Source organism: Beta vulgaris, chromosome 2, assembly GCF_026745355.1.
Source record: "Beta vulgaris subsp. vulgaris cultivar EL10 chromosome 2, EL10.2, whole genome shotgun sequence".
NCBI lineage: Eukaryota > Viridiplantae > Streptophyta > Magnoliopsida > Caryophyllales > Amaranthaceae > Beta > Beta vulgaris.
This window is the reverse complement of record NC_079203.1, coordinates 56,504,641-56,522,030: the sequence shown is the minus strand read 5'-3', so window position 1 is coordinate 56,522,030 and position 17,390 is coordinate 56,504,641. Positions and strand designations below refer to the sequence as shown.

The window sequence follows — 17,390 nt, the reverse complement described above, 5'->3', positions numbered from 1 at the left end:
TTTTCTCATATTATCCAAGATTATCATTAATACTCCCTGAGTCCCTATGTACTACTTTTAATATTTGTACTTTTTATTATGAACAATCCTTTTTTATTTGCTATAATTTTCTCTACTTTTGCTTTAAACCTGAATAGTGTATCGTATATGTGTTTTTTTTCTCTTTACTATTTCACTCTAAAAAGTAATGGACGTAACTACATTTACCCACTCCTAATCGATTATTAAAAAAATAATTAACGTTAAATTGAATTTCACCTTATATTAAATTATATTAATAGTGGGTAATCTACCCAATTTATCCACCAAGTTTTATCCTAAAGTAACAAGGTAAAACCCCTCATGGCCAATGATGAAAAGATTATGTAGAGCTTAATATAAGAATTGCCTTAGAAATTAAACACACACTTGTACCCACGACTAGTCAACAAAACATAAAGAGTCAATGGGTCACAACTCACATGAGAGAGTATGACACACATATGGCGCAACCTCTCCCATTAAGCTAGCTAAGCACATCAAATTTTATTAAGAAATCTAAACAAATTAATAATTAAATAACCATTTTCAAAATAATTAATGCTTTGCACGCACAGTTGTACCATTGTCACGAGAAATATGAAACCCACTCGAACTTACTCATAAATAAATACTTACATTTTCTTTCCTAGTACGAGAAGTTTTCCATCACTTTCGACGAGCAATTAATTTTTTTACAGAAGTTTGTATGGGAACCTCAACAGACAGCATCCCTTTTGAATTGTGATTTTTTTCATATTCAAAACTCGAATTCGAAACCTTGATTAAAGAGCGAGAAATCCTTAACCATTCACGGCTTCACGCCAACCCAAGTTGATATAAATCAATACTTATATACTAGACCATTCCTCTTCCATTACTCCCCCTTTTTATCTGTATCCATCTCTTTTCAACCTCACTCTTCCTTCCATATAACCCCTTTAAAAATCAACCCTCCTCTCTCTAAAACTTAAAACCCACTACAAAAACTCAACCAAACTTCATGTGGATTCCATGGGTAAAGAAATCCCCTGCTCAAACACCCACCAAATCACCCACTTCCACCACCTTCTCCTTCGACATCAACCCTCCATTATCATCACCAATTCATCACCATTCTCCCTCCTTAAAAGACATTGATACCCTCCTTCACAACCCTCCTCCATTCAGCCCACTCCACAAACATTCTCTCTCCTCAAAAGACATCCCCTTCTCTCCAGCCCGAAGCCCGGCCCATTACTCCGCCTCCTTCAAAGACATACATTCACTCCTCTATGAAGCCCAATCCCCAGCCCAATCCCCAGCCCGAAAACCCTCTGTTTTCCACCGTGTTCGTACTTGGGCCCACCGACAGGCCCACCCACCTCCAGACGCTCAAAACAGGGTAGTAATCTACTACACTAGTCTCCGTGTAGTAAGAAGAACGTACGAGGATTGTAGAGTCGTTAGATCGATTATGAAGGGATATCGTGTTAAAATCGACGAACGAGATTTAGCGATGGATGGAAGTTATGTGGAAGAGTTGCAGAAGATTATGGGTGGGAGGAGAGAGAAAGAGAAAAATAATGTAGAATTGAATATGAGTTTACCAAAAGTGTATGTGAATGGAAAGTATGTAGGAGGAGTTGAAGAAATTCGACGATTGCATGAAAATGGAGAGTTGAAGAAGATGATACAAGGATTACCAGTAGCTGATGATGGAGGTGTATGTGGGATGTGTGGTGGATTTAGATATGTTGTATGTGAATGGTGTGATGGAAGTCATAGAGTTTTTGTAGATGATAAGTATGGGTTTAAGAGTTGTTCTTTGTGTAATGTTAATGGGTTGATTCACTGCAGAAATTGTACTACTGTTGTGTTTTGATTTACTGGATTCTGTCTTCATAGTAGATGAAAGAAAGTGAAAGAAAGTTGGGATTTAGTGGATGATTTTAGGGAGATAATATGAGATGTAGATTTTGAGAAAGTGTTTAGGCTTACTTGTGATTTTGTTCACAGTTTCTTATGCTAGATTTTTGTAAGTAAAAGCTAAGAACAAGAAATTAAATGTGAAATACAAATGTTATGAATCTCTTTTTTCTAGTTTGTTTGTGAATTTTATTTGCTTCAAATTTGTTTTGTGTAGCATCTAATTGGAAGTTTGAGTACAATTTGTGGATTGCACTCTGTTTTTGTTCTTGTTTTTAAACAAGATTTTCTGGTCTTGTTTTTCAATGTGTGTTTTTTTGCTTTGAATTTGGCAATTTTATAGGGAGTGCCGAATTATGGTGAGAAAATTTGCAACATTGGTGAAGTTACAAGTAGGTTGAGTATGACTCGTGAGTCGTGAGAGTTGTTTCAAATGTTGAAATAAGAGTACGAACATTATTTTTACATAGAAAGAATAAGTTAGCATTGATTATGATTTATGCATAAGTTTGTGGGTTGTTCAGCTTATTGATTAGATAAAACTTCAGTTACAGATGTATATGTGTTCATTTTATTGTGTATTTATTTGTGTTCATTTTCAAACAAAGCTAAGCTCATGCCTCATCCTACTATTCCTACCTCCGTTATTTAAGAGTTGTTCTGTACTTCTGTGTGTAATGTCAACGGCTTGATCCAGTGCAGGTATCCAACCGTTTGAGTCTCTTAGGGGACTCAAACGGGGGTAATTTGGTCATTTTATGCGTTGGAAGATTTCACGCGCGTGTGGTTGACATTTGCTTGGTACCAATGCTAAGTTATAATGGTACCATTCTCCGAAAATATTGATACATTGGTACCAGTCCTGATAACAATTTGATACCAATGTCAGGTTATAATGGTACCATTGTATTTTATTTTGGGTGTTTGAGTCTTTTTTGGACTCAAACCGTTGGTTACCAAGCCTTTCTCGGTATTGTACTACTGTTTTGTTGTGTTCTGATATACTGGATTTTGTCTTCACACAAAAAGAAAAAGAATAATATGAACATTGGAATTTAGTGGTATATTTTGTATATAAAAAATGTGAAAATGTTAGCTATATGAGAGTGAGAAAGAACAATAGATCCTGATATAGTGCTAGGCTTGTTAGAGATTTCTTCGCAGTTCCTGTTACTATAAGAGGGGAATTAAATGTCAAATACAAGTGTTATTTTCAATGGTTCTCCCCTTAAGTATAATCTCAATTGCTTTGTGTTTGGCAAATTCATAGTCCCGTAGGGAGTGGAGAAATTTGCAAATTCGGTCAAGTAGGGTGAATATAACTCGAGATACAATGCCTTTTGTTTCAACTTTCAAATGTTGAAGTAAGAGTAAATAGCTAAATACTAAGGACAAGGGAAAAATTGTATCTACCCATTACCCATTAATAATAAGTGGAGTCCAACGTAGGAGGATTATTTATTTTTTAATTGTCTATTTCTAATGGGCAGTTGAACTTCTAATCTTCGCCCTAAAATTACTTAAAATTGCCCAAAAAACCATTGAAATTACATTTATAACCTTTCTCTTTTTTATTCTTAAATCACCACCACCACCCACCTCCTACTAGCTGACACCACCACCACTCACCTCCTGCTGGCTGCCACCACCACCCTCACCTCCATTGAAATTACCCCTCTCTCTCCTTCTTCAACACCATATGCGTACCACCACCCACCCACCTCACTCCACCATCCTCACCTCCACTTCCTTAGTCGCACACAACCACCAGCACCTTCGCGTCACCACTGTAGACCCCATGCAAAACCGTCTGAAATTTAAAAAAAAACAGCGAACGTCCAGCCCCATGGTCAGAACGTCCAGGACGTTCACTATTTTTTTAAAAAAAATTCAGACAATTTTGTGCGTGGTGGAGTGAGGTGGAGGGAAGTAGAGGATGGTGGTGGAGGATGTGGAAAAGAGGAGAGATCGCAGGTAGTGGTGGTGGGGGTGGTGTGGAAAAGAGGAGAAGGAATAGCAGTGGGAAGGTAGGTGGTGGTGGGGGTGGTGTGGAAAAGAGGAGAAGCTGAAAAGGCAGTGGGGTGGTGGAAAAGAGGGACGGGCAAAATGGTCTATAAGGGCGATTTTAAATAATTCCAAGACGATGTTTAACAATCCTTATGGGGTAGATGCAGCAATCTCCTAAGGACAATTATTAACATAGAAAGAACAAATTGCATTGATTATGCATAAGTTTGTGGGTCTGGCCATTGACTAAATCGCATTGACTAAATAATTATACTCTGTTTCATTTGTTTTGACTTTAAAGCTTAACGGGTGGACAACTCTTATCGATCACTATTTGCCAATGATGTATCTATACAAATATATTAAAAGACAAGAAAAGGTAGTTATTAAAAATCGAACACATGATAACCATTGATCCACCATAAATCAATGCTTAATGTTTCAAAATAAAACATAATAAATTCTTATAATTATATGTAATTATAAAAACACTTTGTTTTAGTTATTGCTTTTTTTATACACCTCATACATCAAGTGTAAACACCAACTGTTTTGGAACGGTTATTTCACAACCATCTTGCTAATAAAATCCAACGTAATTCAAAATTGCAAATACGTTATTTTGAAGTGCGTGCCGCGCACGTAGCCCGTAGGCGCACGATGCAACAACTAGTTACTACAGTCTACAAAAGGCCAATCAGCCAATAGTTAATGCACCAAACTTAGGCCAGATATAATTAGTTCAACAAGAACGCACCGAAACGACTGCAAATTATTATAACAGCAAACATATCAAGTTTAACGCAGTAAATTGATCATAAAAGTTTTGTATGTTATGTCTCCCTTATTTGCTGTATATCGTTAGGATCAACTCATCAAACTAGAGAATGTTGGTTCAGAAAATGAGAATGGATAAATTCACTTCCTTTAAACGAGTCTTCTTCTTCCTCGTTCTTATGGTAATGACATCAAGACATGCACAAGCAGCATTAGTTTCTGTTGCGATTGGTTCAGCAGTTATGATTGGTTATGGTCTTGCTATTACCATTATCGGGATGAAAAAACTCCACTGTAACTACAAATGTATTCTAAATACTAATACTACCAACTACAATCACACAGATCATTACATGATTTACAACCAGCGTTGGTTAGGTCCAGCTAACTTCGGTGATTACAGGAAAGGCGATCATCAGGCTTATAATACTAAGCCATTGCTCTGTCGTGACAGCCCGGCGAAGGTCCTTGGGAATCGGTTACACTTCTCTAGACATTTACGGTACTTCTAAATGCAAGTTCGGATATAATTAGCTTAATCTTTTAGGGGTTGTTTGGTTAATATTATTTAACATAGGAAGTTAGAAATCCAAGGAATTGAAATTGTTTGGTGTTAGTTTGGTTGATAAATTCATGGGAAGTAGAAATTTCTAGGAAGTTCCACAACCCACAAAATGGAGGAAGTTACTTACCTAGGGGGGCCTAGGTAAGTGGTAATTCCCATGGAAATTTTCATTTCCCTTGAATCACCAAACAACATCTAGTAATTCCTAGGAAATACAATTACATGGGAAGATAATATTCCAAGGAATTTGCACTTCCTACATTCAACCAAACGAACACTTATTTTCCTTTAATAATAAGAGACCTTTTAGAACTTTTTAACAAGCATCACTAATAATCTTGTCAAAAACTCTCAAAACCCTTCTTCAAAAAAAAAAAACCATCTTCACCGAAAACCCAAAGCGGTGAGGGGCTCGGCAACTTCCGTTTTGCTAGTGGCCGTCGAGCCCTCTTCCCCCTCCTTTTGTTAATTTTTTCTTTCTTTGTTTTTTATTTCGTTTTTTTATGGTTTCAATAAGTCCTACTGTTTGTGTCATGGCTTTTGTTTCCTTCATAGAATTTAGAGTCACCTCCTTCATAGTGAGTCAATTACTTCTGGTTTTTTTTATTTCTTGTGTATGGATCCACGGATATAGATTTCGAAGTTTTGACTTACGGATTTGTGGAACTGGTGAAGTATCGTTTTGCAGATTTGAGAAATCATACTCTCCGGCTGAAAATCAAGAATATCGAGATGAAGGTCAGATTTCAGGTTACTATTACATCAGGCTTTAAAAATGTTGAGTCGTCTAAAATCAATTATATATGGTTGGAATGATACCATATCATGACAGCGGTTTCGAAGCGTCTACATTAGTAGCGTGGATGACAACTTTCAGATTTATATTTTAGATTATCTTTATGCAAGGGTTATTATGATTGTAGATATCGTATGGTGTTTTATTAATGATAATTTCCCCATTCCCATTCAAAAAAAAAATCTTGTCAATAATTATAGTGACACAATCACATATTAATAAACTTACATATATTCCCTCCGTCTCTTTTTAATTGTTGCTTTCTATTTGCAGATACTATTCACACGACAACTTTGAGTCTTTGACCTTCTTTAATTTTACATATGTAAATAGAAATATAGTCATGCAAAATCTTTTTGATTCCTCTCAATGTGTACTTTTTCAAATATATGATTTTTATAATTTTCTCTTATACATAACACAAGATATTAAGGTTTGAAGTTGTGTCTCAAGAACTATGAGAAAACATAATATAGCAAAATAAGAAGAGATTGAGGGAGTATTCCAATTGTTTTGACTCTGTGGTTAGCTTGCTTGCTCATGGCTCCTTAGGACCCTATCTAGATAATTTGATGGTTGCTCTCATGGCAATGATGGATTCAGTGTGGGTTCAGTGGCTTCAACTGAACCCACGTGAATCTAGGACAAAAACAGGAAAATAAACTGGGAAAACAAAATATTATATATATTTATAATACAACGTATTATATCAGTGAAAGGAAGCGTAGCTTAACGGTAAAATATTTGTTCTTACGCCCAAGAAGGGTCACAGGTTCGAAACTCGGCCAATATGTTTTGTTTTCTCTAGTAGAGGTGATCATGGGCCGGGCCGGGTTCGGGCCGGGCCGGGTTCGGGCCGGGCCGCGGCCAAAAAAATTTGCCCATTGGCCGGGCCTAAATTTCGGGCCGAATTTTTGTGTCCAAAGCCCGCTATTTCGGGCCGGGCTTTGCGGGCCAAAACGGGCCGGGCCAAAAAAATAGACTAAAAAGTCGTTTTTAGCTTGCCCAAAGCCCGCCCAAAAATTAAAAAAAAAACGACCGGGCCGGGCCGGGCCCGGCCCGCGGGCCGAAAAATTCTGCCCAAAACCCGGCCCAAAAGCGGGCCGGGCCGGGCCGGGCCAAAATGATCACCTCTATTCTCTAGCTCTCTTTTTTTGTTTCATATATATATATATATATATTATTTGATAAGTTAATTCAATTAAAAAGTCTTAATAGTTAATACTCCAGTTTGTATAGCTATGTAGCTTGTTAAAAAATTGATAGTCTTTCATGATTATAAGATTTTCTTTAAGATTAAATTATGTAAAAATTCCAAGTAGTGAGAATGATAAAAATGAACAAAAATAGCAACAATTAATTAATGTTATTTTCTTTTCCTTTTTCTTTAAAAACTTTACCACCTCCACTTTTTTTTTTTACTTGCTATATTTTCCTTAAATGGTTGTTTTTTTTACTTGCTATATTGTTTCAACTTTCCTTATTAGGAGATTTGGTCCACCAAAAAATAAAACTATTATATTTGTTTCTCTGTTTCTCCACCAAAAATTAATACTATTATATTTGTTTATCTTTTTTTTCCTCCCAAAAGTGCTATTTTTTCACCTTTTTCTACCCCATTTATACTAATATATTAAAAGGCGTGCATAACAACGTCGATGCGCCACGTGGCACCATCCTCCTGCCACCAGAATTTTGCCACGTGTCTGTTAAGCAACAAAGTCAACTGGTCATTATTTTAAAAATAAATATGCTGAAGCTTGGGCTCGAACCCCTGACCTTATGTAAGGGTTTTCAAAGAATCACTATCTCATCTAACTTCTCTTGGTGATCCATGTTTATTCCACAGTTAATGTTATTAAACATATCCCTTGCATCCTTAAAAATAAATAAATTTGCATGTTCATTAAAATTAATTATGTATGCATGATACCATTTGAAGAGCAGTGTTGACCACTACAGTACTACCCTTAGGGAGTTTTAGTTCATGTAATGTAATCTATGTACAATAAAAAACTTTAGAATTCCACTTGTCTGTTAAGCAACAAAGTCAACTGGTCATTATTTTAAAAATAAATATGCTGAAGCTTGGGCTCGAACCCCTGACCTTATGTAAGGGTTTTCAAAGAATCACCATCTCATCTAACTTCTCTTGGTGATCCATGTTTATTCCACAGTTAATGTTATTAAACATATCCCTTGCATCCTTAAAAATAAATAAATTTGCATGTTCATTAAAATTAATTATGTATGCATGATACCATTTGAAGAGCAGTGTTGACCACTACAGTACTACCCTTAGGGATTTAGTTCATGTAATCTATGTACAATAAAAAAATTTAGAAATTGTGTAGTATAGGGTTTGATCACGAGACCTCAAATACATATACTAAAGTCTTAACCACTAGACTAAGTTGTGTTTATTGTTATTATCATAAAGTATTATATTAATAAATAAAATTTTTTCTTACCCAGGGCATAGCCCGGGCCTAATAACTAGTTTAATACTAAAAGGGTCAAAAAGTACACCAAAAAAAATTGAAAAAGACATTTTCTAAAAACTAATGAAAACAACAATATAGCAAATAAAAGAGTAAAGGGAATATTTAAATAGCTAATAAAAAGCTTTTAACTAAGGTAGAAAAGACATTACCAAAATGTTACCATTTAAATCAGTACAAAATATTAATCAATGTTTTGATTATTTTATATAGTTTTTATATCATTTTTGACAAAATATAAATTTTTGCGATTCTAAATCGTACCCGCTTTCTAAAATCTTGATGTTGGCGTTCTTTGTCCCGTATCTTTTTCGATGCTACATAGTCTACAATTGTGAAGTATGCACCCCGAACTGAAAATTTTGGATCCGTCACCTTATATGGGCAATATTCAGGGAAATATTTTTACTTCCAATGAAAAGTGAATTATTTTCACATCATCATCTAGGGAAAAATCTCCATAACAGAAAACGTTTATATCTGTTGCAAAACAAGGACAGACAGGGTTTTAAACTTATTTACGACTTTACATTCCCCACAAAACAATGTATGAAAAAAATGTAACATCCAGCAAATAATATATATAATGCAGTAATTATTGCTCATCTGAAGTGTTGATATCTTTCTGCGTTATAATACAACATTACAACTAATGTCAATGTCTTTCTGCGTTATAAATGGGGCGGTATGTGAGGACGTTTGTAAAGGATCGGAGAAACTCAATGGGTAAATCAAAATCACAGACGACATTGTTCTTCTGCTTTCTCGTCTTTATTTTGATATCAGCTCAACATGTACAGGCAGCATTAGTAACTGCTGGAATTGGCCTGTTTCTTTTTAGCGGCCTCACTATTGTTGGTATCATTTACCGTAGAAGTATTAAAGTGAAAATAGTTGAGAATGTCAAGAGTGCCGATTGTAACATTTCATATCACGGGTATCGTAGATTTGGCAGCACAATCGACAGTCAGTATGGGAGAGACAGACACTCTATCCACGTCATGCCATTGGTATAGTTTATAGGCAAGTTTCGGTGCCCATAGTACATAGTTGATGATATTCATATCCATCGCTAAATTCATGGTTTCTTCGTTCTCTCGGGTAGGGCTGATTAACATACCGGGTCGAGTTCAGATTCGGGTTGAACATATCACAACCCAAACCAAACCTGTTTATTAAATGGGTTGAAAAACTCAACATTGAGCCGACCTGTTTATTAAACAGGTTGCCCATATAACATGTTTAGCGCATCTACATATTTATTTCTAGGGTTTTTTTGGTGGGAAAGGAGCAATTAAAATAGGCTTTTTGTGGGGAAACACCACTTAAATTTATTTTTTTTGGAGGAAAGGACCGAATAAAATACTTTCATTGGCAGCTAAAAACCACATTACGATATTTAGGCAAAATTGTCAACTAAAATGTCATGGACCCCACTATGTTTTTTTTTCATTAAATGTTGATCCATTTTCGTCGAAAAAAAGAAATGAAAGGGAAAGAACAGGTGTTCACTTGAATAAAAGATAAGTAGTAATTAACGCAAAACAAACTTATACAAACAAAAAAATCTAATAACAAACCCATGTATAAACTCTTCAAACATTATTAAAAGAGATGGTTTAATTTTAATATAAAATTAGACCTAGTCATTAAATGGATTAAACTAGTCACCGAAAGAAATTAACCTAGTCATTATTGGGCTAATTCTTTTTAATATTGGGATTACCATTGCTTAATTTTAATTTAAAAGTAGGCGATCTCTTACAAGACAAACTCTAAACTCTTAAATTTGTGGCCTGGTGCAATCATTACCAAACTCATAAATTTCGAAAATTGAAACCAACAAAGAGATATAATTAAAAATAAAAAATAATTTAAATTATAAAAAACTTAAACCAAAAAAAAAATAGTTAAAAATAAATAAATTTTATACATGAGGTCTACAATTTTAACCTACTAAGCAGGTTATCCTTGGAGTCGGAACAATATTAGAAGATAACATCCGAATTTGAGATTATTCAGGGGAAAACGATACTTGAAATTAATGGTGGAAGACTCCCCAAATTTTGGATTATTTTTGGCAATTTTTCCAAAGATATAATTGGACATAACAACTTATCTCTATTATATAAACCAAGAGGAGCTATGGTGTCTAACCTATGAAAAGACTTTTTAACCCTTAATTCAACAAAAGTTATTACCTATTAAGATATTCCTCAATCATACCCCTTTCTGATTTAAAATATGCATATCAAAAGAAATTCAAAGTTGCTAAAATAAACTATCACAAACATTTGTGTAGTGAAAGAAAAAATTTATGATTGAAAAATAATTAAATAAATTAACATAACTAAAACAATATTCAAATTAATTACACAACCAAAGACATAAAATTTTAATTCTACCTAAACTTTTAAATGCAACAACAATACCAACATCCATTAGCAAGTGATAAAAATATCGAGAAAACGAAGAGGATATTCTCATCTTTTTAGTTTTCGTGGGTCAATAATTGTCGTGTGTGTCAGTTAGTATAATATGTCTTTTTTTTAGGAATCGTAGTTCTCATTTGTGTCAGTTAAGATAATCTTATCATTTTACTTTTTAGAAGAAATATGTTATGATTATTAAAAATATAAGCTCATATGATCTCTATATAAAAGGCAAAATAGGTGTATGTGGTGTTTACTTAAAATTATAGTAATATAACCTTCCTGTATATTCAGTACTAATAAATGAAAAGATCAATAAATTATGTCACTCAATACCATTGCATCATATCATGTGCGATTTTTTTAATCAATCGCAAAGTAATATGCAATCAAAACAAAGTTACGAAAAATATCTCACAAATTAAGCAATGACAAACTTAAAAACCTTCAAAGAATTTTGACATAAAGAACAAAATAATCAATCAAACAAAAGAAAAATCTTTCACAGAGAATAGGATTTTACATCTAGATACATATCACGATTTCTGAACACTAAATACAATCTTCTTTCTTTGCTTTCCTATTGAAACAACTTCTTCATTAAGTAATTTTTTATATTTTGTATTTATACAACATGATAATTTATTATTGAGTAGTAATGATGATTTTAAATTAAATCCTTCAAAATTACATATAAATGAAATTTAATAATAATCGTTAAAAAATATCACGCGATTAAAGCTAGTTTTAATGTGTATGAGGTTGGGTATTCGAAAATATGTTTGAATTTTGAGTTTAAAATCGCTTCAAACTTTCATATGAATTCAACTAAAAATCACTATCCTCCTCCCTTCTTTTATGCTCTTAGAATGCCAGAGACAATGAAACACCATTTCATCTACTTCGAAACAGACGCACGAGTAAATAAAAGCCGGATCTTACACGAAATCAGTAAGGGGGTGTTTGGTTCATATAGTGGTATGTGTCTGAAATCAGGAATGAAATCAATGTGGTATAGGTTTGGAACTTGATACTAAATACCATATATTTGGTTTTATTTAGGAATGAAATTTTTTCTTCTATTTAATACCAAGAGGTATTGGTATGAGCCAAACCCACCTCCCTTCTTAAATTGCTAAATCCCATACTTTATGGGTTTGAGGTATGAGTTTTAAATCTCTAGGTATAGGTTTTGCTAATTCTAAACATATACCTCATACTAAAATCGTATGAACCAAACACTCCTATGTTTATTGATCGATATTCTTTTACGACTCCTTTATGCGGAGAAGGAATGGAAAAAATTATAACAGCTCACGAACGTGCCAACGTAATGCACTAAATTGCTCAATAAATGTAGGAGAATTGTTCTTCGATATATGTATGACACAACATGAGAGCGTTTGCCAAGGCTGAAAATCACAATGAGTATCTGCACGTCCCCAAAATGGGCCACAACCTTTCTCTTACTGATGGTGTTATCAGCACAACACATACAAGCAGCGTTAGTATCCCTTGGAATAGGAGGAACAACTTTTACCCTCATGTGTTGGGCTCTTTCCCTGCATATGAGAAGGCATAACTTCGACACAGAGTATTCTCGAATAATGGACGCGGCCAATCTTAGCCCTCTTGTAACTTATCATTATCGTAGATCTGGTAAACCTGACGCGGGTTATTATAAGCTTCATGGGAGGAGTAAAAATACTTCCTTTGTTCCATTTCTACATAGTAATTCTTAGCACAAGGTATTTTTTAAACCATCTGGTTGATCTGAAGGTTTTAACTAATGAAAAAATAGATTCATCATATCGGTTCTTAGCTCATTTATATTAGGGATTATTTTTTTCTATCTTTTTTCGAAAACCTCCTAAAGTTCCAACTAAAAAATGAATTTTTACTATCTCAATTGAAGTAATGAGCCTTCCATAGTTAGAAGGCTCATTACTTTTACTATATGTCCGATATAGGAATAATTATGTCGGGAGATGAACTTAAAATTATGACGATATATTTCGTCATAATAATATGATAGGTGAAAATATTTTCCTCACTAATTTCGAATTTTATCATATTATTTGTGAATTTTGGATAGTGGTTGCCTTGATATGTAGCGCCCTTCCGGCCCTCCGTTCCAAGTGTGGGGCTAATTGGAAAATAGTTCACTATTGAAGCCTGAAGAGGTAAGAGGAGAGTAATTTTGTGGATTTACATCATATACGCTTTCCTGTGTAAGTAGGATGAGTATCTTGTGGGAAACCGGATGGTACTTCCAAGCAAGTAACTATACGCTTTACTACAAGAATTTTACCGACCCATTATGATCAACAAGGTTCACGGTAAACTCCTGTGAGATACGAAGAAGATTCAATGAAGTTTGGTTGATGATAAACTACATTCACTACAATGTGTTTGAAGGAGTGTGTTTTACTTTGAACAAGGAGAGAAATCTAGAAATGAATCTCCTAAGGAAAGTTATGGAAAGAGAAAATTAGAAAGAGAAGGGAGAAGATTTTCACTCTTTTACTTTATTCCTTATTTGGAATTTTTTCTCCTTGCTACCCTTGCATGTCCCTATGACCTATCATATGATCCACCATTACATTATTAATTCAATTTTACGCTCTTTCTCTCTCCTACTTTAACCCCTTTTTATTTCTTTATTTATCTTATCCCCTTTCTCTCTCCTACTTTACCCACCACGTACCCCACCCAAATGGATCTTCCTTGGTATCTGTAGGAACAGTAACAAGGAAGATCTTTAGGAAACGGATGTAGTATAGCTTTACTTATTATTATTACTATCATTATTAGGAGGAATAAGGTTTAGATCAAAAGCACAAATAAACTCATGTTTTTTAGCCCATAAACCAATCAAATTGCGTCAAAACGGGTTATAATGCAATTTTGCGCAGTCCGACCCGATCGTTATTTTTATTACTAAATATTATTATATTATTAAAATAGTAATATTATTTACTTCTTAGATATTATTGTTATTATATAATCATCGTCAAGTATTAATTATCATCATCAAGTATTAATATATTAATACAAATAATATAAAATAATTATTATTAATTATCATTATTATCATTAATTATGATATTATTATTATTATTAATTTATGATTATTAATATTATTATTAATTTATGATTATTAATATTATTTATTTATAACTATCATTTAAAAATATCCAAAAATACTGTTATTATTATTCATTTTTAATTATTCATTATTATTACTTATCATTATAATAATTATTTAATATTCATATTATTATTGTTTGAATATTAATTATATATTTATTACATTCAATCTAATTCAATTCAGTTTAATTCAGTTCAGGTCAGTTCAGTTCAGTTCAACTGTTTTATGCCGAAGAGAACAGACCCTTATTGGGTATGTGGTGATGTATTGTTACCTTGTGCTGCCCGCCCAATCCGGGCCATGGAGCCTTGGGCCTTGGGCCTTGGGCCTTGGGGAATAACTTAACTAAATTGTTTTTTTGCATCAATTATTTGTCATCATTTAATGACCGTTTTAAATCAATAATTGTCGTTTTTCTCTAATTTCTCTCTTGATTTGTTGTAATTAGCTTCTCATTTTTGGGTCAATTATTTGTCAGTATTTAATGACTGTTTTTAATTAGTAATTACCGTTTTTCCTAATTTCTCTTTTGATTTGCTGCCATTAACTTCCCCTTTTTGGGTCAATTATTTGTCAGGTCGTTTTTAATCAGTAATTACCTTTTTGTGTCAGGTATTGATATTTCCTAGTAATGCCATTCATACAAATACTTCGATTCGATGTGGGACTAGACCTCTCCATATACCTTTGACGGCATCATGATGAGAAAGGGCGAGGAGTTTATCTAATTCATGAGTGAATGGTTATGTGGAAAAGAGCTCATATTTATTGTGAGCCCAAATCAGTTCATCATTGTCATCTTGATCAAGACACACGTGATGTAGAAAGGCATCCAGATTCGACTTTTCCATCAAATCTTGAGGACGGAATTCTCTTCGCCACGCAAAACTCCATATGCCAAAACAAGGATCCATAGCCATTACCTATACTCTTGCGCACTCCATTCATCATAAGGGATTTCGCATCAGGGTGAAGAAGGATGGCAGCGCAAATCTGTTTCCATGGACCACCCTTCTTGGGGATGGTTAGATCCGAAATAGAGAAAGACGGATCATATTTATACTTGCCTTGTATGACCTTGCACCAAAAAGAAGATGGATCATGGAAGAATCCCCATATCCACTCGAATAATAATGTTCCTACTAAGTTTCAGTTGGCAGATATGTTAACTAAAGCGTTTGGTAGGACTCAATTTAAATTTTTGTTATCCAAGTTGGGCGTTCGCAATTTGCTTGCTCCAACTTGAAGGAGGGTGTTAAGATTCTATATATAATAAGTATTAGAAATAGAATTGTTATTCCGAGTAGGACTCCTCTAAATAAGCTGCATAACTATATTCTTTTTATGAATGAAAAAGATGACGAAAATTGACCAAAATTTAACGGTAACAGTTAGGCTACATTTGGTTGGATGTAAAACATTTTCAATGTAAAATGATTTTTTATGTAAAACATTTTACAATGGAAAATTCAAATACAAATCTAATTTTCCTTTGTTTGGTTCAATGTAAAAAAGTTATAGAAAGAGAAAATTAGAAAGAGAAGGGAGAAGATGGATAAGAGGATAGTAAAAAGTTGCTAAAGAAAAGGAAGGAAAATATGTTTTCCCTTCTTTTTAAAAGGAAAATGATTTTCACCTAAAACTCTCTTGATAGAAATCTTGTTTTACACTCCTAACAAACCAAACAACGGAAAATGAAAGGAAAAGAAAAACTCATTTTCATGAAAAATATTTTACACCCTATCAACCGGAACTCTAATTTTTTTTTTTCCTTCATACCATCAAGGCATCAATGCAGTAAGGAGAAAGTAATGCAATCATAAAGTGACGGATGTTATGCTTTTCACTGTTATATATGAGGCATACGACTCCGACATAGAAACGTATGGTTAATAAGATGGGTGCGTATACTTCCTCAAATCCTTCCCTCTGTTTTATGGTTCTTATGGTGATATCAGCCCCACATATCCAAGCAGCTTTGGTAACGGTTCTGGTGGGGGCGGTAGGATTCTCCGCCATCGGTTTAGTTGTGGTCATAATGAACAGAGACCTTATATTCAAAGGCCATAATACATTGAGAATAGTACAAGCTCATGCAATGAACTCAGTCAACAACTCTATAGTCTCACTGCACCCTTCATATGGTTCTGGTCAATCAGATGACAGAACTTTTCACGTTCATGGGGTAAGTGAAAATACTTCTTACGATAAGCCATTTTGGAGAAGGTGAAGGTGAAGGGATACAAGGGTTGCCAGTGGCTGATGGGGGAATATGTGGGATGGGTGGTCAGAGAGGTAGATGAGGGTGTGCAAGGAGCCCAACAGTATAGAGCCTCCAAAATTATAAAGGCCCATATATATTATTTTGAAAATTTTACTTGAAGAAATCACCCTTGTTTTCGACCCTTAATAAATTTGTCAATGATTTATCTTTAGATTTTCAACTTTCTATCTTTAAAACTCTAACCTTTCATCTTTATATTTTTTTTAAATTTAGGAGTCCAATTTTCATGTTAGAACTGGGGTCCCAAAATCTTCAAGACGGTCTGTGTGATATGTGGTGTGTGAATGAAAAGTGATATAGGGAATTAAATGCTACATAAAAAACAGAGGGAAAAAAAGGCGAGGGAGTAATAACATCTCTTATTAAAGGATAGACGTTATGCCTCGTTCCATTATATGTAAGCTAACTTAACACGAGAACGTCTGTCATGAACATTGAACAGAATGGGTAGTAAATCCAGTATTACTTCAAAATGGAACTTTTTTCTTGTTCTTCTTATGTTACTTTCGGCGCAGTACCTACAGGCAGCTCTGGTATCGATCATATATGGTTCAGTAGGTCTCACCGTCTTTGGTTTGACTCTCACATGGCTTGTTGGGAAAGACATGCGAAAACTTGGTCTTCTAAAATATGCCAATTTGATCAATACTACCAATTGTAACTACCGCAACGAAAAGGGTTCTCAAACTTACGGGGAAGGTAAACGTACTTATCATATGCGGTTTTCGTGTGGATTTGCTTGAAAACTAAACTCTAGTCTCTAGTAAGGCAAGTTGCTTGAGGTTGAGTTCATTCATTGTGAGCCTATAGAATATAGATGATTATACTATGTTACATTAAAATAAACTGATGCTTCAGTCCCAATTAGGAATACAATTGAATGCCGAGAGTGTATGTGAATGGGAACTTGGGAAGTATGTGGGAGGAGTGGAGGAGATTTGACGATTGCAT

At 34.3% G+C, this 17,390-nt stretch overlaps 1 protein-coding gene across 1 annotated transcript; it reads left to right on the top strand.

Moving 5' to 3' along the window:
* The first annotated feature begins 1,474 nt into the window (after positions 1–1,474).
* On the top strand, positions 1,475–1,882 carry LOC104906056 (hypothetical protein). The gene has a single exon (XM_010694758.3). It carries the CDS (start codon positions 1,475–1,477, stop codon positions 1,880–1,882), a length of 408 nt encoding a protein of 135 aa, XP_010693060.3.
* Positions 1,883–17,390: the final 15,508 nt, after the last annotated feature.